Source organism: Megalopta genalis, chromosome 2, assembly GCF_051020955.1.
Source record: "Megalopta genalis isolate 19385.01 chromosome 2, iyMegGena1_principal, whole genome shotgun sequence".
NCBI lineage: Eukaryota > Metazoa > Arthropoda > Insecta > Hymenoptera > Halictidae > Megalopta > Megalopta genalis.
The window spans coordinates 19470583-19486804 of record NC_135014.1 but is presented as its reverse complement, the minus strand read 5'-3'; the positions used below and the strand labels follow the sequence as shown (position 1 = coordinate 19486804).

The window sequence follows — 16222 nt, the reverse complement described above, 5'->3', positions numbered from 1 at the left end:
AATTCAGACTGTAGTCATTACAATAAATACGAAGATTCCTCATTTTTGTTTTACATCAACGGAAAACCTGAAATCGGACCAACAGTCAATACAATGTTTGCAAAATACTCTCAATAAAACAGAGTATAACTTTCACGTAGTTTTGATTTTCTTTGATTGAAAAAATTCAAACACAGTTCGAATACAGTTTTAGAAAATTACGTATGTTTTCGTACATACACGTTTTACAAGAAAATACCATAAAATACATGCGTCGCGTTTGCTTAATGTTTTCTTCTTCTTTTCCTTTCTTCATGTTATTACTTAGCCGTAACAATATCTTCGCTTGTTTATAATGTTTTCTGTTTGCATAGAAAAAAAGAGTCCAATTTTTCTCTAATTATTATTATTCAGTTTCTAATCAATTTTCGTTGACAAAATAGGAAAATGTATAAAAACGTATAAAACGCTGTGTTTTCTTAAGTCACTTGATAATTTAAAAAAACAAATAATTTTCACCCCTCCGGTAGAAGTAGGTGAGCGTGAATCGTCGATAGTTCTAGCGTTTAATCGACTTTTGACCAGTTCGTTAGAACGAATACTCCAGTTTGCGACGATGCAACACTGATACGGGCGATCAACGATTCGGATAGTCGAGGTTCGGATAATTAACGGTCTACCGTATTCCGAATGGCATATCACTACGCAGATCGTAACGTGGGTGCTACGTCGAATGTCGATTGGATGTGGCAATCTTACCTTTATAAGATTTCCTTCGTGCAGGGTGCTCAAGGATGGTCTTTTAGCACGCCGACTTAGCCTGCGAACAGAGACGTTCCCGTTACTTAATGGAATGGCGTCGGTGAGGGACTAAAATTCATTCACTTAGGAATACGCCGATTAATGTGCCAGAAAAGCTCGTTAACGCCGAAAGCATTATTTTTTGCGAGTGCGTGGAATACCCTTGTTAGAATATTGAATTAGCCGACAAGCACTTCTGGAGTCCTAACGTTTCGCTCTTAATTGCCAATTACATACGTGGGTGAATTACAATAGAGCCTATCGCAGGAATGTAATTTGACTGATGAAATTTTCAGAGTATATACAAATATCGGAAACCGTACACCTAATCGATCAACCAGATCCCCTTCAATCCACTAGTCTGCCGGACGCGTTTCCAAGTGTAACAATCAAATATCCACACGTTACATGGTTTATGAATAGAACAATTGGAGCCATACGGTATCATAGATTCGAAAAATTCTAACAACGACATTTTTACGTAATACGCCCAATTCTGTTTTCACACGGTCGATGCGGTTTCCGAAAAAACTGTACGAAAAAGTACTGTGTTAAGAAAACAATCGTGTACACACGTAGAAAAATAGTACTGCCTTAAATATATTATAGAAAAATTGTTTTTTCGCACGAAAAAAAAAGAAACGAAATTGCTTTCAGAACAACCCGTTGAAACTACTCGACTTCTCGTCTGTGTATACAAAACTTAGGCAATGCTTGACTCTTTTTCCTTGTAAATAGAATAGTGTTGGTCGTTTGTTGCACGTCTATATGCTTTACGAATTATCTGTGAATTTTTTTGCAATCGTTTCCAAGCGTAATTTATGCAAAGCGATCGGTCTTCTGACTAAGTGCTAGTTTTGTCCTGTATCATCGACTGAAATATGTACATATCACTATGTATCTTGGGTGTGGGAGAATCTATTTTTGTGCGCCGGGTTACGATACTTTTTAGCTGTTTTCTTCGAAGAACACTTTCTTGTTTCATCGACGTTCTCATACTTTTATGATTGAACTTTATTGAGTAATAATAGCCAAAAATATGGTTATCGCTATGCGAAAGTCTCAAGTATTTGTTTATACATATATTTGTTATTCGTACGGGCTTCTTATAGCAAGCAGCTTTTATAGAATTTGTTTTATTCAACTTCATTGAAACAATAAATATGTATACATCACTGTTTATTAATATTGCAATATTTAATATTTGTTAAGTGTCAAGTTATTGCAGTTCTGTATAATCTTTCACATATTGCTTTTACAGGGTGTTCGTGAAGTTTTTGCAAGAAAACTAGTACACAAATATACAAAATAATTAAAGCATTAATGCTGTTTTATTGGCATTATTATATAGAAAGAAATTGTTATTATATACTTCGACAGAGACTAGATGACTGATTTTTAATAATTAATTGCACCTTCCATGGTATGAAAGTGATTACGATTATGCAGAAATATATTTGTCCAAATTAACTTGTGTATAATTTTTTATTGTTTTCAATATTATAGTAGCACTGACCACTGCTCAAAGTAGATCATCAGAATGTGAAAAGCTATTTGTGAAAATATACTTAAAAATTACTAAAGTGTTAAACTTGCTAAATTACTCTAGTGTTATACTTTGACAAACAATATTCTTGAATAAATATTGATTAAACAATATATAACGAAGCAGTTCAAATGACGGTATATTTGAATGACAGAACAACAAAGCTCAAACTGTAATACAAAAGTAAATTAACCCTTTGCACTGTACCAACGAGTCAGACTTGTGATGAATATTTTAATTGAAACAAAATTTGATTCTTGTATAATCAAAATCGAGGAATGAGACTAAATGAAAACAAACAATAAACAAAAGTCTTCTCAACGTAGTTATGAAAGAAATTGTAGTCCAAAGAGTTAAAGCGAATCATTTCCATACGCACCTATAATGGTCCAACCGTGGAACAACGTCCCACAGTCCGCTCACGTTTAGAGTCATTGGTGATCTTTTATTGTTCTGATTATTCCCAATCACTTCATCATCCATAGCTTTAACTACTATTCAACGGTGTCCTGTTGAATCTGCAAAAATACAAGAGAAACGGAAGCTTTATTTACACAGTTCTTTCCGAGGTTAATCGAACAACAAAATCAAATTGTTCTTTAAAGAGTATAATAATTGTAATAAGTAATATATGTATAGAGTCATTAAGAGAGTAATTATATATACGCGCAATTGTCTCACGTTATAACTCCGTTATGAAATGCATTTACTGAAAAATGCCGAAGGAGGAAGCTAAATGGCTCAAAGAGCACTGCATCTGTAGGTTCTCAGATTTTTTTAAGTGCATCAGTGCGTATGTAATTAACAATTGCATCGTGTCTTCAAACGGAAATGTATACTTTGTATTGCACAGATCGATTTCTCTGTTCATACCACAGAGAAAGTTAAAGCGTTCGTTTATAAAGATACGATAGAAACGGTAGAACAATTTTGGAAATGCACTCAAAATGCATTTAATATTATTTCCAATACAGGTAGAATATTTGAAAGAGTTCGACAATCATTAATTCGACGAATGAACTGCATTTTTGCAGTGGGAGGAATTTTCAAATATTTCTTATAACTGCTACAATAAATCATAAGTATCTTTAAAAGCTTACTGTTCAATAAAACATTTTCCGACATAAGTTTATGTGAACTTTTTTCATCTATTTGGTCTTAGTGACACCTAAATATCGCATTGCTTGAATTCCCGTTATCTGACCAGAAAAAAAGTTTGAACAACGTGACCTTTCCATTCTTACCAATTGCTATTTTTTGGAAACATATTTTTACACATTGCGCAGTAAACGAGTCGCTCTAATATCTCAACTTGTTTGCTCTAGTTTTAGAAAAGTTATTCCCTTTTAAAAGGTGTCCACATATAACTCTTCACGACCGCATACAGAGCACAATAAACTGATATTTACAATAAAAACTGATATTGCACAATAGAAAAAGTTTCTATCGAATGAAGCACCTAGCTTAGCGCGAACTGTAATTACAATCTCCCAAGATCATTTAAAAAATTTTTTCCGTGATTATCAAGGCTGAGTTGTTTACTTTCTTTCTGCTTTGTCTGCCGCTACTCTGCAGCCACACCAGTGTCCATAAAAGAGGCAGAAAATTGAAACAACCGTTTTAATAATGTAAGAGTAAAGAGGAAAATTTGTTACAGCAATCGCTTTTGGAATCCTTTTATACTTATAGATCCGTACGAAGTTCGGCTTGCTTAATAGATTATAATGAATATCAATTTCCAAGTTTGACAAGAAAATCGTGACAATCATATGCGCGATGGTACTCGACGTGTTAAATAATTCATTCACAATGAAAGTTGCAAATTTTGGTTATTAAACGTTTCATATATGAAAGAACTATTATGTGTCGAACATTTTTGAGGATTTAAGTAAACAAATTATTCTAATTGTATTCATGATAAAATTGAGTTGGCAGAATAGAAAGCAATAGATGCAGAGGATATTTAAAGGAAATTCAACAATGTTGTTACATTACTTTTAACTTACTAATCATTTAAATAAGTCAAGAAGGAGAGATAGCAAGGGGTTGTAGTCCAAACAACATAGTGTGATATAGTATAATACAATATAATATAATATATAGTATAATAAATTTAAGTTTTAATTAAAGAGTCCCAATTTCGACCTTGTAACCATATGTGGTTACAAGGTTGAAATAAAAATAATAAAAATATCGATATAACATAGTACAATATAATACAATATAATACAATGTATAGTACAATAAAAATTAGGTTTCAAGTTTCAACCAGAGTCCAAATTTCACGTCCGGCACTTTCAGCGATCTAACTGCTTCACGTGCCGAGCAGTCATTATCTTTCTGAAGTAAGTTGTCAGGTATTTATGTTCACAGATGATCGAGATACCTGCTTGTTTGAAAGGAAAATATGATATTGAATCGATGTTATATAACGTTCACTTCAATTATAAAGAGAACGAGAACTACGAAGCGGGAGCACAATATGAATCAGACTCTAACGAACATTTGAATATTTGTGCATTTTTCATCGCATGTTTATCAGGATTTTCAGTGCATTCCCGGGAGTTCCCTAACGAGAACGAGTTCAGTCGCAAAGTGTTTTCAACTATTTTCCGTGACATGCGCATTCTTTATTTCCGTTATAAGTGTATGATACACTTATGGAAAGGTTTCAACTAGCGATTCGTAACCTAAGGTGCGCGTACCAGTGCACAGTGGTTTGAGAGACAATAATTTGTTTCCCGAAATCCAAAATATTCACAGCCTCATATGGGGTACATGTCGCAATTTCTGCACCTCCGGATCAAAAACATGTATAAAAAGAAAAGTTTTATACACAAATTGATGATTTATATTTTTTCATTATGTAAATTTTCTTCGCAATAATTTCGATTACGTGAAGAACTTTTTTCTTATTGTAATTAAACAATTTTTAAATAATAAAGAGAATTAATTTTAATTTAGATTTGAAGATCTTCTCTTTGTGTGACGTTAAAAATAGTAATATTTTGGTTTCTGATGCTTCGACAGGTTCTCAATTCGAAGAAAAAAGAATTTTGTTTGATACGAAATTTGGAAGATTGACTTTTGGCCACAAATTACCGGTTTCCGGACTGCTGTGCACCGCGTCAATTTAATATCAAAGGACAGATTATGCTGTAGAAATTGGCGATGGTTAAACCAGGTTCACAATAAAATGATCTCGCAGAAATGCTGCCGGTCACTGTACGTGGCAGCAGGTTTCGTACTTCGCAGCAACAAATCCACCTTTCCTCGAAAATCTATTTTTCCATCGACCGTCGCGCGGCCGAGGCCCGCCGCCTCCGCCCCTCTAACGCGACGATCTTCAAAAATACGTGAAGGTTAAGAACATGAGACTGTAAACAATCACGAGCATTCCGACCAAGTACGCCCGCAATGCATCTCGTCCTCCATTTTTCTCTCCAAGCGAGCTTCCGTAGGCCTTTTGAACAAAGACCGGAAATGTAATCCACAGGCTGAGTGCTGATTTACATGTTTACGTTCGTTTGACACCGCGCCGGTGGGCGCAGACGTTTTTGAAAACGTTTACGAGACCGCGAATTTCATGTAGGTACAGTGACGAGCAAAAGTGTGTACGCGCGCACCGGGTGTCTTATGAAAATGGAGATCGCGCTGCCAGTTCTCTAACTAATGGGACGATTTTGCGGCGATTGTAATTACAAGACGAATGTAATTAACGTTGTGTCACAGTTTATTTTCCTTCATGTTTACGGTATTTAATCGATACTATGGTTTGCTGGTTTAATCTCTATCTTTTAGGTAGTTATTTATTTTTCAGCATACGAATTTGACGACTAGACTCTGCGGATTTCAGGCATTTATGGCAAAATTGAATAGAGCTGAAATATAAACTTGTGAAGATTTGAGAAGAGTTTAATAACATTCTTACACTGTTTGTAATTCTTTTATATAAGTCTCTTCTTGAAATATTCATAAAGTTGGGTTCAATATTATCGTGCCGTGACAATTTGTTTTTTTTTATACAACAGTTGTATCTCGCTACATTATCGTTGCTTGAATAAACTTACAAGCTCTGAAGCATTTCAATCGTATTCAAGTTGCGAATTTCCTAAATAATTATTCTAGGCAACAAATTTTCTCAAGTTCAAAAGTGTTCACTGATTGGAGATTTCGTAGCTTTTTGTAATAATTGAACTGCGGATTTTATGCGTTCATGAAACAATTAAACATGTGCAATTCGCTTTACAATGAGCCCTCGAAACTTGTTGTATAACTTCTTTTAGTCGTTTCATGAAACAGAAACGAGGAACAAGTTCGATCGTGCAGAGCACTCGTGAACCTTGTATAACTGTAAAGTAGGCAGCACACCTTTCATTTGGAATTCAATAGGGCGACCAAAAAAAATTCTTACGTCAATGTTTAAGGTGTCATTGTAAAGGGAAGGCTTCAATCTTGAAACATACGTTAGGAGCAGTCATGAAAACAATTGTCCAATTTATTTACAGACCTTTGAATCCGTAACATTTCCCAGAAAGAGTATGTCTCCGGTTTCTCACCTGTGACATTATGCAAAAACATGTCACGGGAAAATAAACAACGCATAGCGTAAATAGAAGCTTCAAGCTTCAAAATGAGACCATGCTTGTTGTTGTACGACACACTTTTACGAAATTATAACAGTTCAAATGTCGATGTTTTGTCAAAATTCGAAAATACAGTGTACGAATACTTCTTACACCGACTGTAGTTCCTGTATTTTACAATTCATCCGGATTATTTTTATTTTGCATAAAAATCCGCTGTCCACTTATTAAAGCTACATTATGCAGAAAAAAACATGTACGCTATTTGCAACTGTCACTTTCATAAGCACCAATTGAGTGTATCCTTGCGTAAGTAATAAAATGCCAGCTGGTTTTACAGAAGAAAGTCATATGTGAGCCATATTATGTAATTTTCGTCAGTGTTTTAATGTTACATCCACAGAAATATGTGTATAGGTATATACATATGTACAAAACAGCTCACGAAACAGCGCGGACATTTTTCCGAATTTCAGAAAATATACAGGGTGTCCCAAACATTGTGGTACAACTGGATGGTTATCCTACATGCAAAAGTAAATCGAAAGAAAAAAATAACATCTTTTTTCAAGTCTCCGTTTTCGAGAGAAATGAGTTTAAAGATCCGCCATGATTGCGTGGCTTATAATATGACAGCTAGTAGAATTGGTAAGTCGCGGTCAGACACGACGGACGATTCCTATCCAATAGTATTATTTTTCCAACTAATCTTTTTCTAAAACAAATCAATATTTATCTAAGATAATTATCCGAATCAATTCGTTTAGTCGAATATTCGTTATTCGTCATAAATTACTCTATTTATTTATTCGAAAAATTCTTCATTCGAATAATTCTTCATTCCAATAATTCGAAAAATTCTTTATTCGAATCAAATCTTGTTCGAATGAATTTTCTTTGTTCGAACAAATTCTTATTTGCTTAAATTTTTATTCGATTAAATATGTATTTTATATTATCGAATAAAATTGTATTCGTTAAGTCTTTATATTTTATCCGTCTACCGTATAACAGTTTACCCAACTCTAGCTGAAAGTGTACTATTGAAGCCTGTATAAAAATAATGTACTTGTTTCATTTATTATGGACTTTCTCTATGTCGATTACCTCAGAAGAATGACAGGACTGAATTTACTTAGATCTTGGGCCATCTTTATTATAAATAAACTGCGAATTGTTACGCAAAGTACAAATTTCTTGTATGTGTTGTAAGCAACAGGAATCATTTAAGAATATTTGAATGTGCGGCGCGCGCATTATTGATTTATTAATAAAGTGATTAACTTCTTGAGACCAACGAAGTGTCAAGTTAACAACAATGAATATCTACGGCATGTTTTCCTGTACATTTAAATCGTAAGTGTTCATTCTTGTTAACTTGACATTCTGTAGTTCTCAAAAAATTAATGACTTTATTACGAATTTAATTAAAAAATTAATCAATTTATTACTCATAGAGGGTGAATCAGAAAATAATCGCACACAACAGGAGAAAAGCAAATCTATCGGACGACGTATGAGACATAATTGTTAGCCAATAGTTATTATATTATTGTAGAGGGAATTTAAATCGAAATTAAAACCGCACGAACTTATGAACCGACTAAATAATATCGATGCCGGCGACAGTATGTATTACTCCCGATTCTCACGCGTTGCAGGCATGCGTAAACGTGCTCGTAGTGCGAGGAATTCCCCTGAAATTATTTGGCTACGTTCCCGGATATTGTAACGGCTAGTTTGACAGCCGGCCAAACGTTCTTTCCATTCATATTCTTGCACGTGTACGTCACGAGCTGATTCAAGAAGTTTCCAATGAAATTCAAAAATTAAAGTGTCGTACGCAGTGAGTCAACACGAGAGTTTACAGATCTGGACACTATATTTTGCCGAATAGATAATTATTAGAATGCGGATCTTTATGCGAAACAACAATTTTCTGAAGTAGTTTCAAGAAACAAAAGTTAAAGAAAAATGTATTTCTTCCTTTCATAATCTCAATAATTTGTGAAATACGTAAGAATATCCTTAATTTCTCCTAGTATCTTATTTTTTTGGCACTTACATCACATTCATAGTCAATCATATCGCTGCTCTGATTCAACACTGAGATGTGTCTAAATAATCGAGTTTAAAGAAACAGGCATTTAATGTTTTATTTTCCTAATAATAATTTGGTTTTCAGAAATAATGAAATATTATTTTCACTAAATTTTGTACTAATGTATATTGAAAACAACAAAATAAGTTTTTTTATAAAAATTAAAGGAAAATATTTTAGTCACTGTATAGTAAACTAATGTCTTTGACATTAAAAAAAATCAAGTCATTTAGACCAGTGTTAAAAAAGTTACTACGTTTTTAAAAGTGTACGAATACTTTCGTCCTACATTGTAAACACAGCATACAAAAATATCATTCAATTTGCATTTTAAATTAGATTTACTACTTCATCATTTGTATAAGTGTTTAAAATAATCGACTATAACCAGACTATGGATATTTATGCAAAGTCGAAATGTTCGCCATCAATTGCAAAAACCATGAAACAGCAGCATACTTTTTCTTTCAACAGTTTTAACAAATTGGAAATAATGTAACAACATTCTTAAATCCTTCTGACGCCCTTGATACTCTGTATTTCACTCACACATTTTTGTCATAAACGCACAATGATCCGCAGTCTATTTGTAACATACTGATATGTTTTTTATCGATTGTGTTTTAATAAACTGAATATGTTCCATGGATATGTCGCAGAACTAGCTGCTTTCCGAAACGCAATTCACACGATCATTTCGGTATCGTTTCTCGGCACCTTGGAACATCTAATACACATGTTAGGCTGCAACGCCAAAGCAAATAAATGCTGAAACATTTTTGCTGTTAGCCGCACAGACGATCATCTCTTACCAGTGACCGTGAACGTGAACATGAGGTTGCAAGAATGGATTGAAGTACGTACATACAAATGGTCCAGAATTCTTTAAATGCAATCAATTACACATTATAATCAATAAAAATTTAAGAATTGATAAATGTGTGTAGCGTTAAAAATTATGTCTGCTCAATCTGTCGTAAAATTGTGAATAAAAATTAAGTAACAATTCGGCCGAGCTTATCTTATAATATCTTACAATTAGCTGTGAATGATGAGTATACTCGTCATAAAGAAATATTAATTATACGGTAAGCGTGATTGTTCTATGATTTCGATTAAAATTTTTGTGAAATGTATTCGTAAATTTTACATATTTTAGGATAATTATAAAAGGACTTGTGGAGCACACACAGAAAGTACACACAGTGTGATCGATAAATTGTGATCATAAAATTAATTTTAAAAATTGGTCGACACAGTTAAGAAGTTAATGGATAAAATATATAAGAAATAAATGAAGATGAAAAGGATAAAATATGTGAAAGATAAATATATAAAGAAAAGATTTGAATAACTTATGGTGATAAGTGCTTCTCTTTCCGTACAATTTTCACAAATTCACATGTCTTCGCAGTGTTCAAAACCTTGTTTCAACCGTAGGAAAGATCGTGGATTGAAGGATTTAAATCATCCTTTACTCGGAGTTATTACTTCGAGTTTTAAGAATTTTTCGTAAAAGAATATTTTGAGAAGTTTCTTTTCATTGTAGTATAGACATCTGGAAACTCGCACATTGGTTTCCGGTGAGTAATGTGTTAATAGAAATACAATGGTATGCGAAAATGTTGAGGTATAGTAGCTTCCTGTGATGTAATTTACGAATTGCCTAGCTTACTATGCTGCAGCCAGAAAGAAACTGACAGAAAGAAATCTTAAAGTGATAATTGTATTTATTATGTATTCATAGAGTCAATTATTAATGCATGTTAAATGATATAAGTTATCAATGCATATTAAATGGTGTCAATTATTAATGTATATTAAATGGTGCCAATTATTAATGCATATTAAATGGTGTAAGTTATTAATACATATTAAATGGTATCAGATATGAATGTATATTAAATGGTCTCAATTATTAATGCATATTAAATGATGTAAATTATTATTGTAAATTTCAGCACATAGCGTGGAATATTTAGATAAATATTCCAGTTAAATTTTTCCAATAAACCAATAGTATCCAGCAGCTCTTCACCTTCGTCTCATACTGACGCGTACGGTTTTACATTAATGCTGCATAATGAAGCCGCAATAATTACAGTAGAATGGAAACAAATGTCTCAGGCATGAAAAGAATCATTTGAACGGTTTCTATGCCGCATTCGTTTTACATTTTCTGGTCGCACTTAAAGTATTCTGTATCTGAAGCATGTTATTTATTAATTGTAGCCGAGCTTATTGAAACAGTTTAAATATAACGAAACTGTAATATTATAGATACTAATTCATAGATTTTTTAATTATACATACTTATTTATAAATAGGATGATTTTTTTGGGGCACAGATTACGATTCCAATATTATTCTTTTGATAGGATGAGAAATTACCCGTATAACGGGTGTTTCGCTAAATAACTTTGAATTTATTATAAGTTTATTTCAGTTTTAATTAAATTTTGGTTCTACATTCTACCTATATATGTTCTATGTTCATTCTTGTAACCTATAAATTTTCGATTATGTTAGCACTCCGTGAAACTTTAATTTTTAACAAGGCGAGTCATCCACTAGTTCCAGTGCGGAATGAATTGTAACCTCGCGTTATCGCAAAATAAAATTTGCTCTTAGTAATACAAACTGCTTGTGCGCTTGTATTTGTTCATTGTTCAGTTCAATATACTTTCTAGTGGTTAAATGACCTTGAGTAAATACAATTGCCGTCCTTCCGTGGGGATCAATATACCGGCTCGTATCATTTTACTTCTACCAGAGATTTGTCAACAGTTTGAAATTGTTCCTTTCATCTATAGATTATGGTAGCAATATTTTTCCTTGTCAAACTCATTCAAGATAAGCTGTTGCTTTTCAGGTGTAAAGATAACACTCATTCAGCTCTTCACTCACTTTAAATGCTTTTTGAATGCTTTGCAAACTTCAACCACTAATGGACTTATTCTCTAGATTTCTGCGTTACTTATATTTGTAACATTGTAAAACGCAATGAATATTATTAACATTTGTTTTCAGTGCAGTTTTTTTTATTAATTTCTTTTCTTGTCATCTCTGAATTCACAACTTTTCTCCAGCAATTTTCTCTCTCGTCGTTATTAAATTCACTACTTTTCTTCAACAATTTTATTTCTTGTCATTTTTTAATTAAAAGTTATTCTTCAGCAATTTTTTTCCTTGTGATGTCACAATTCTTTTTCTTTTAATTCGCAACTCTTTTTTTATTTATTCAGGAATTATCACTGAATATTGTTCACTTGATAATAAGTATTTAACAATTTTTAGGATTACATTATAACAAATCTATTAATTGCAATAGCTTGAAGCAAATGCATTGAATATGTGTTGCCATTGCGTTTGTCTGAAGAAATGATGACTAAAATTTCGGTAAAAAATAACACGAAACTCAGTTACATTAGTTTAACACTTTAAATGCCACATCAGTCATATTCGCCTGTCTGATATAATTTTTCTACTAAGCTTCAAATTAATTTTGATTATAATCTATGATATTTTTATAATTTTTAGTGTAATACGATTTTGTTAGGATCTACGGGATATAAGTTGACAAAAGTAACTGTTGCATATAGTTACTTGTTTCTTTCCTACTTTTGTATTATTAAACAAATTGTATTTTATGAACGATGACGTAACAGTTAATGCGTTAAGAACACAAATTAATATTTATTTAACAATTAACATAAATTCAAGAAACTAAAGTGGTAATGTATACGCAAGAAATATAAAAATTCGACACCAACCATATACTGATTATAAACGTTAAAAATTCTGCTACCTTTCTGATCAGGAGTGTATGGACTGCAGTGTATAATATACAAAAAGCGAGACATACTCCTAAGAGTGTTATGTCACTTGGACTTTTAACGATTATTTTCCGGGTATTAAGATACTTCTGGTGATTAGATGATCCTATGAGAATTGTTGATTTTTACTGTCACTGCTCATAAATCTCAGATTTATTATTTGATGCCTCACCTTTTTGTTTCATGCAGTGAGAAGTCGATGATTAATTGCACAAGCTATTGTCCCTGTTAAGATAATTCGTAATACCAAAGTTTTGTGTCGTAAACTCCTCCGTGATTGCTGGCTGCGTTGAACTTCGATCGAATATACGGTCGGTGGATAAAAATAGTGCACTATACTGTAATGGCTTAAAAATACGAAAAATTGCTGGTCATTTTTAGAGACTGAAATTTCATACCGGCATAGACGGTGTTCAACTATAATGATTGCCCAGACGATTAAATGCACTGAAATGTATTGAAATCGTAAAGATGCATTTGTAGGAAAACTTGATAACTTTATTGCTTCGGGCGTATATTATTACAGAGATTAATACAAATTCTAGCAAATGTATCTTTATTGTTTTCCTATAAAATCATGTAGAATAGTCATTTTTATTATATTCACATAGTATAGTCACAGTTTATTATGTAAACATAAAATAATCACTTATCGTTATGTTGATGTTACCGTGAATGACCGAAATTGGAGAATGTCGACTTTCACCGGTGATTGTCAACAGATACCAAATACGTCGGAGAAAGATCGAATATTTCACTACGTTGTTGTACATTCGGACCCTCTCCGGTGTGTGTCGACAATCACAGATAGGTGAATGTCAACATTTACCGGTGTAAGTCAGAAATAAGGGTATTTAGCAAATATTTTGGACATACACCAAGCGACTATGTGAATGTTGACATCCACCGGTGAAAGTCGACATTCTCCAGATTTCGGTGTTTCACTGTAACATAGACATAGGATAGTTATTATGTACACAAAAAAGTCATTTTTGATTATGTACACGTTGAATTGTCATTTTTAATTGGAACAATGTTCGCTACATGAAAATGAAGAGGATCTTCAATTTAATTGAAGTGAATTGAAAACGAAAATTATATATTTTTAAAAAATTTGTTTGTAAACAATTAAAACACTACATTTTGTTTTCATTATTCTATTCCAACAAAAACCCAATTATATGTACTAGTAATATAAAATGAAAAGTAGGGCTTAAATATATAATTGTAGTCGTTATATGTTTTTTCCTTTTTTTGAATGGGAACCTACTACTGTGACACAGAGTGATCGATTTAAATCGACCCAGTCAAAATGATTCGAATATTCCGCGTTTTTCAAAATCTCTGATGTATTTGAGTATCTTTACATAGGGACGTAAACTATGTGCCTTTCTTAGTAACTTGTATATAAATGTGTATATGAAAAACGGTGTTTTATTTGAACTTTAGCAATGTGAACATTTTTCTTTCTCTTCTACGCCTTCTATCAATCTTCCAGCTAAACTTTCAAATAAATTTCAGTTTTACACACGCGTCTGTATAGTTTACTTCTAATCAAATTTTGCGAATGAGGAAACAAAGCTTGTGATTTTTCATACAATCTGGAGCAGGTATAATAAGCGCGATGTTTATTAATTTTCGCGCGCGGAACCGGAAGCGCGTGTTATACTCCCTTCTATCTTTTGTTGTTTGCACGATGAATCTCCTATTATCCCATTTCCTTATGAGATTACGACCACAAGAAATATATGTTTTATGATTATATACTCTGCATCTACATTGTTAGATTAATTTATTATTTTCAAAAACTAAATAACAACTTTCCTCTTAAACTACGATTAAGCACTGTTTCATTACTAAAACAGAATAATGTTTTGGCTGAACGTTTGTTTGCTTAATTAACACTTCGTTTGTTTTTAAATCATACTGTGCAGCAATCTTTTGAACTATAGTGCAATCATTTTAATAGATTATGTTCCCGTGGAGGATTATTGTGGTGCAGATAAATTCGAAATTTTAAACAATTTATTGAAACGTTTATTTGTTTCATTTACACTTAAATTTCAAATTATACCACGCTGCAAACTTATAAATGAAGTAAAATATAGCTAAATATAGTAAAACATAGTAAAAATATCAGAAATTTAATACAATTTATAAAAATGTTTATTTGTTTAATTAACACTTTGTTTTCAAACCATGGCATGCAACAACAATTTAAATATCCCTGCAAAGGATATATAATTTGTGTTTGTTTCGTTCTTTAGATGTAAAAATATTAGAAACTTTATACAATTTATTGAACGATTTATTTCGTTAATTAACATTTCGTTTTTGAATCATTCTATGAAGTAACCTTATTAATTACAGTGCAATCGCTGAAATAGGTTATATTTCTGTAAAGGATACATCAAAGAGTGTCTGCAGTTCTTATCATTCATCTTAGTTGTAAATATATTGTATATCAGTAATTTTACACAATTTATTTAAAGTGTAACTGAAATATCGAATTTTAAGAGTGAAATGCGGTAAAGAAATTGAATTTTTTTGTTTTTAGATATGATATATTAATCTGCGAAAACATCAATTCTTCTAGATGCGTAGCAAACGCTGTGAAAAACTATGGAAGAACGAAAGGTGTATCGATCACGAAGAAACTCGATGTCAGCTGTTTCTTATGGACAGAGCGACACAACTACAATGAATCAACTTCACGAAAAGATTCCGGAAAAGATAACCAACAAAGATCAAAATAATCCAATAAAAGCCTACTCGTAGGTGTTAGTGTTGTAACCATTTTTTCCTGAACTATGTTCAGCAATTACGACGACCATTTATCAATATTAATATCGTTGATGTCGAGTATCATTTCGAATATTATTACGATCCATTGAATTTGAAATTGTTTGATTGTCTATACATTGAAATATTTATTGTTATAAATATTATTAATATTTATTATTATAAATATTATTAATATTTATTATTATAGATATTATTAATATTTATTATTATAAAAAACGGGTAAAAATCTGTTCAGTAAAAATAATGTTAAATTAATATTTTAAAGGTGTTTTTCGATCTTTTCAGTAATAATAGTGTTGAATTAGAATTTTCAAATGAGTCTTTCGACCCACTTTTGGTAAAAATAGTATTAAATTAAAATTAGAAAATGTCTTTTTACCCTTCCAGTAAAAATGATGCTAAAATACAATTTTGAAAGGTGTCGTTGAATTAAATGTTGAATTAAAATTTTCAAAGGAATCTTTCGCGACCCCATTGGTTAAAATAATATTAAATTAAAATCAGAAGATGTCACTTTTGATCCTTTCAGTAAAAATAATGTGAAATGACAATTTTTAGAAGCAGTGTT

General features: G+C 32.1%; 1 protein-coding gene across 6 annotated transcripts in view; it reads right to left on the bottom strand.

Moving 5' to 3' along the window:
* NKCC (sodium potassium chloride cotransporter) overlaps positions 1-16222 on the bottom strand; it is a 51943-nt gene that overhangs the window by 22395 nt on the left and 13326 nt on the right. For all 6 annotated transcript variants that reach the window (XR_004490290.2, XR_013032679.1, XM_033470543.2 and 3 more), the window contains exons 2-3: positions 2706-2844; positions 739-799 (exon numbers count right to left, since the gene is read on the bottom strand). Coding sequence is in view for 4 of the 6 variants with exons in the window: in XM_033470543.2 (XP_033326434.1) it covers positions 739-799; positions 2706-2809 (165 nt within the window). In the remaining 2 variants the exon portion in view is untranslated. The remainder of the gene's footprint in view (positions 1-738; positions 800-2705; positions 2845-16222) is intronic.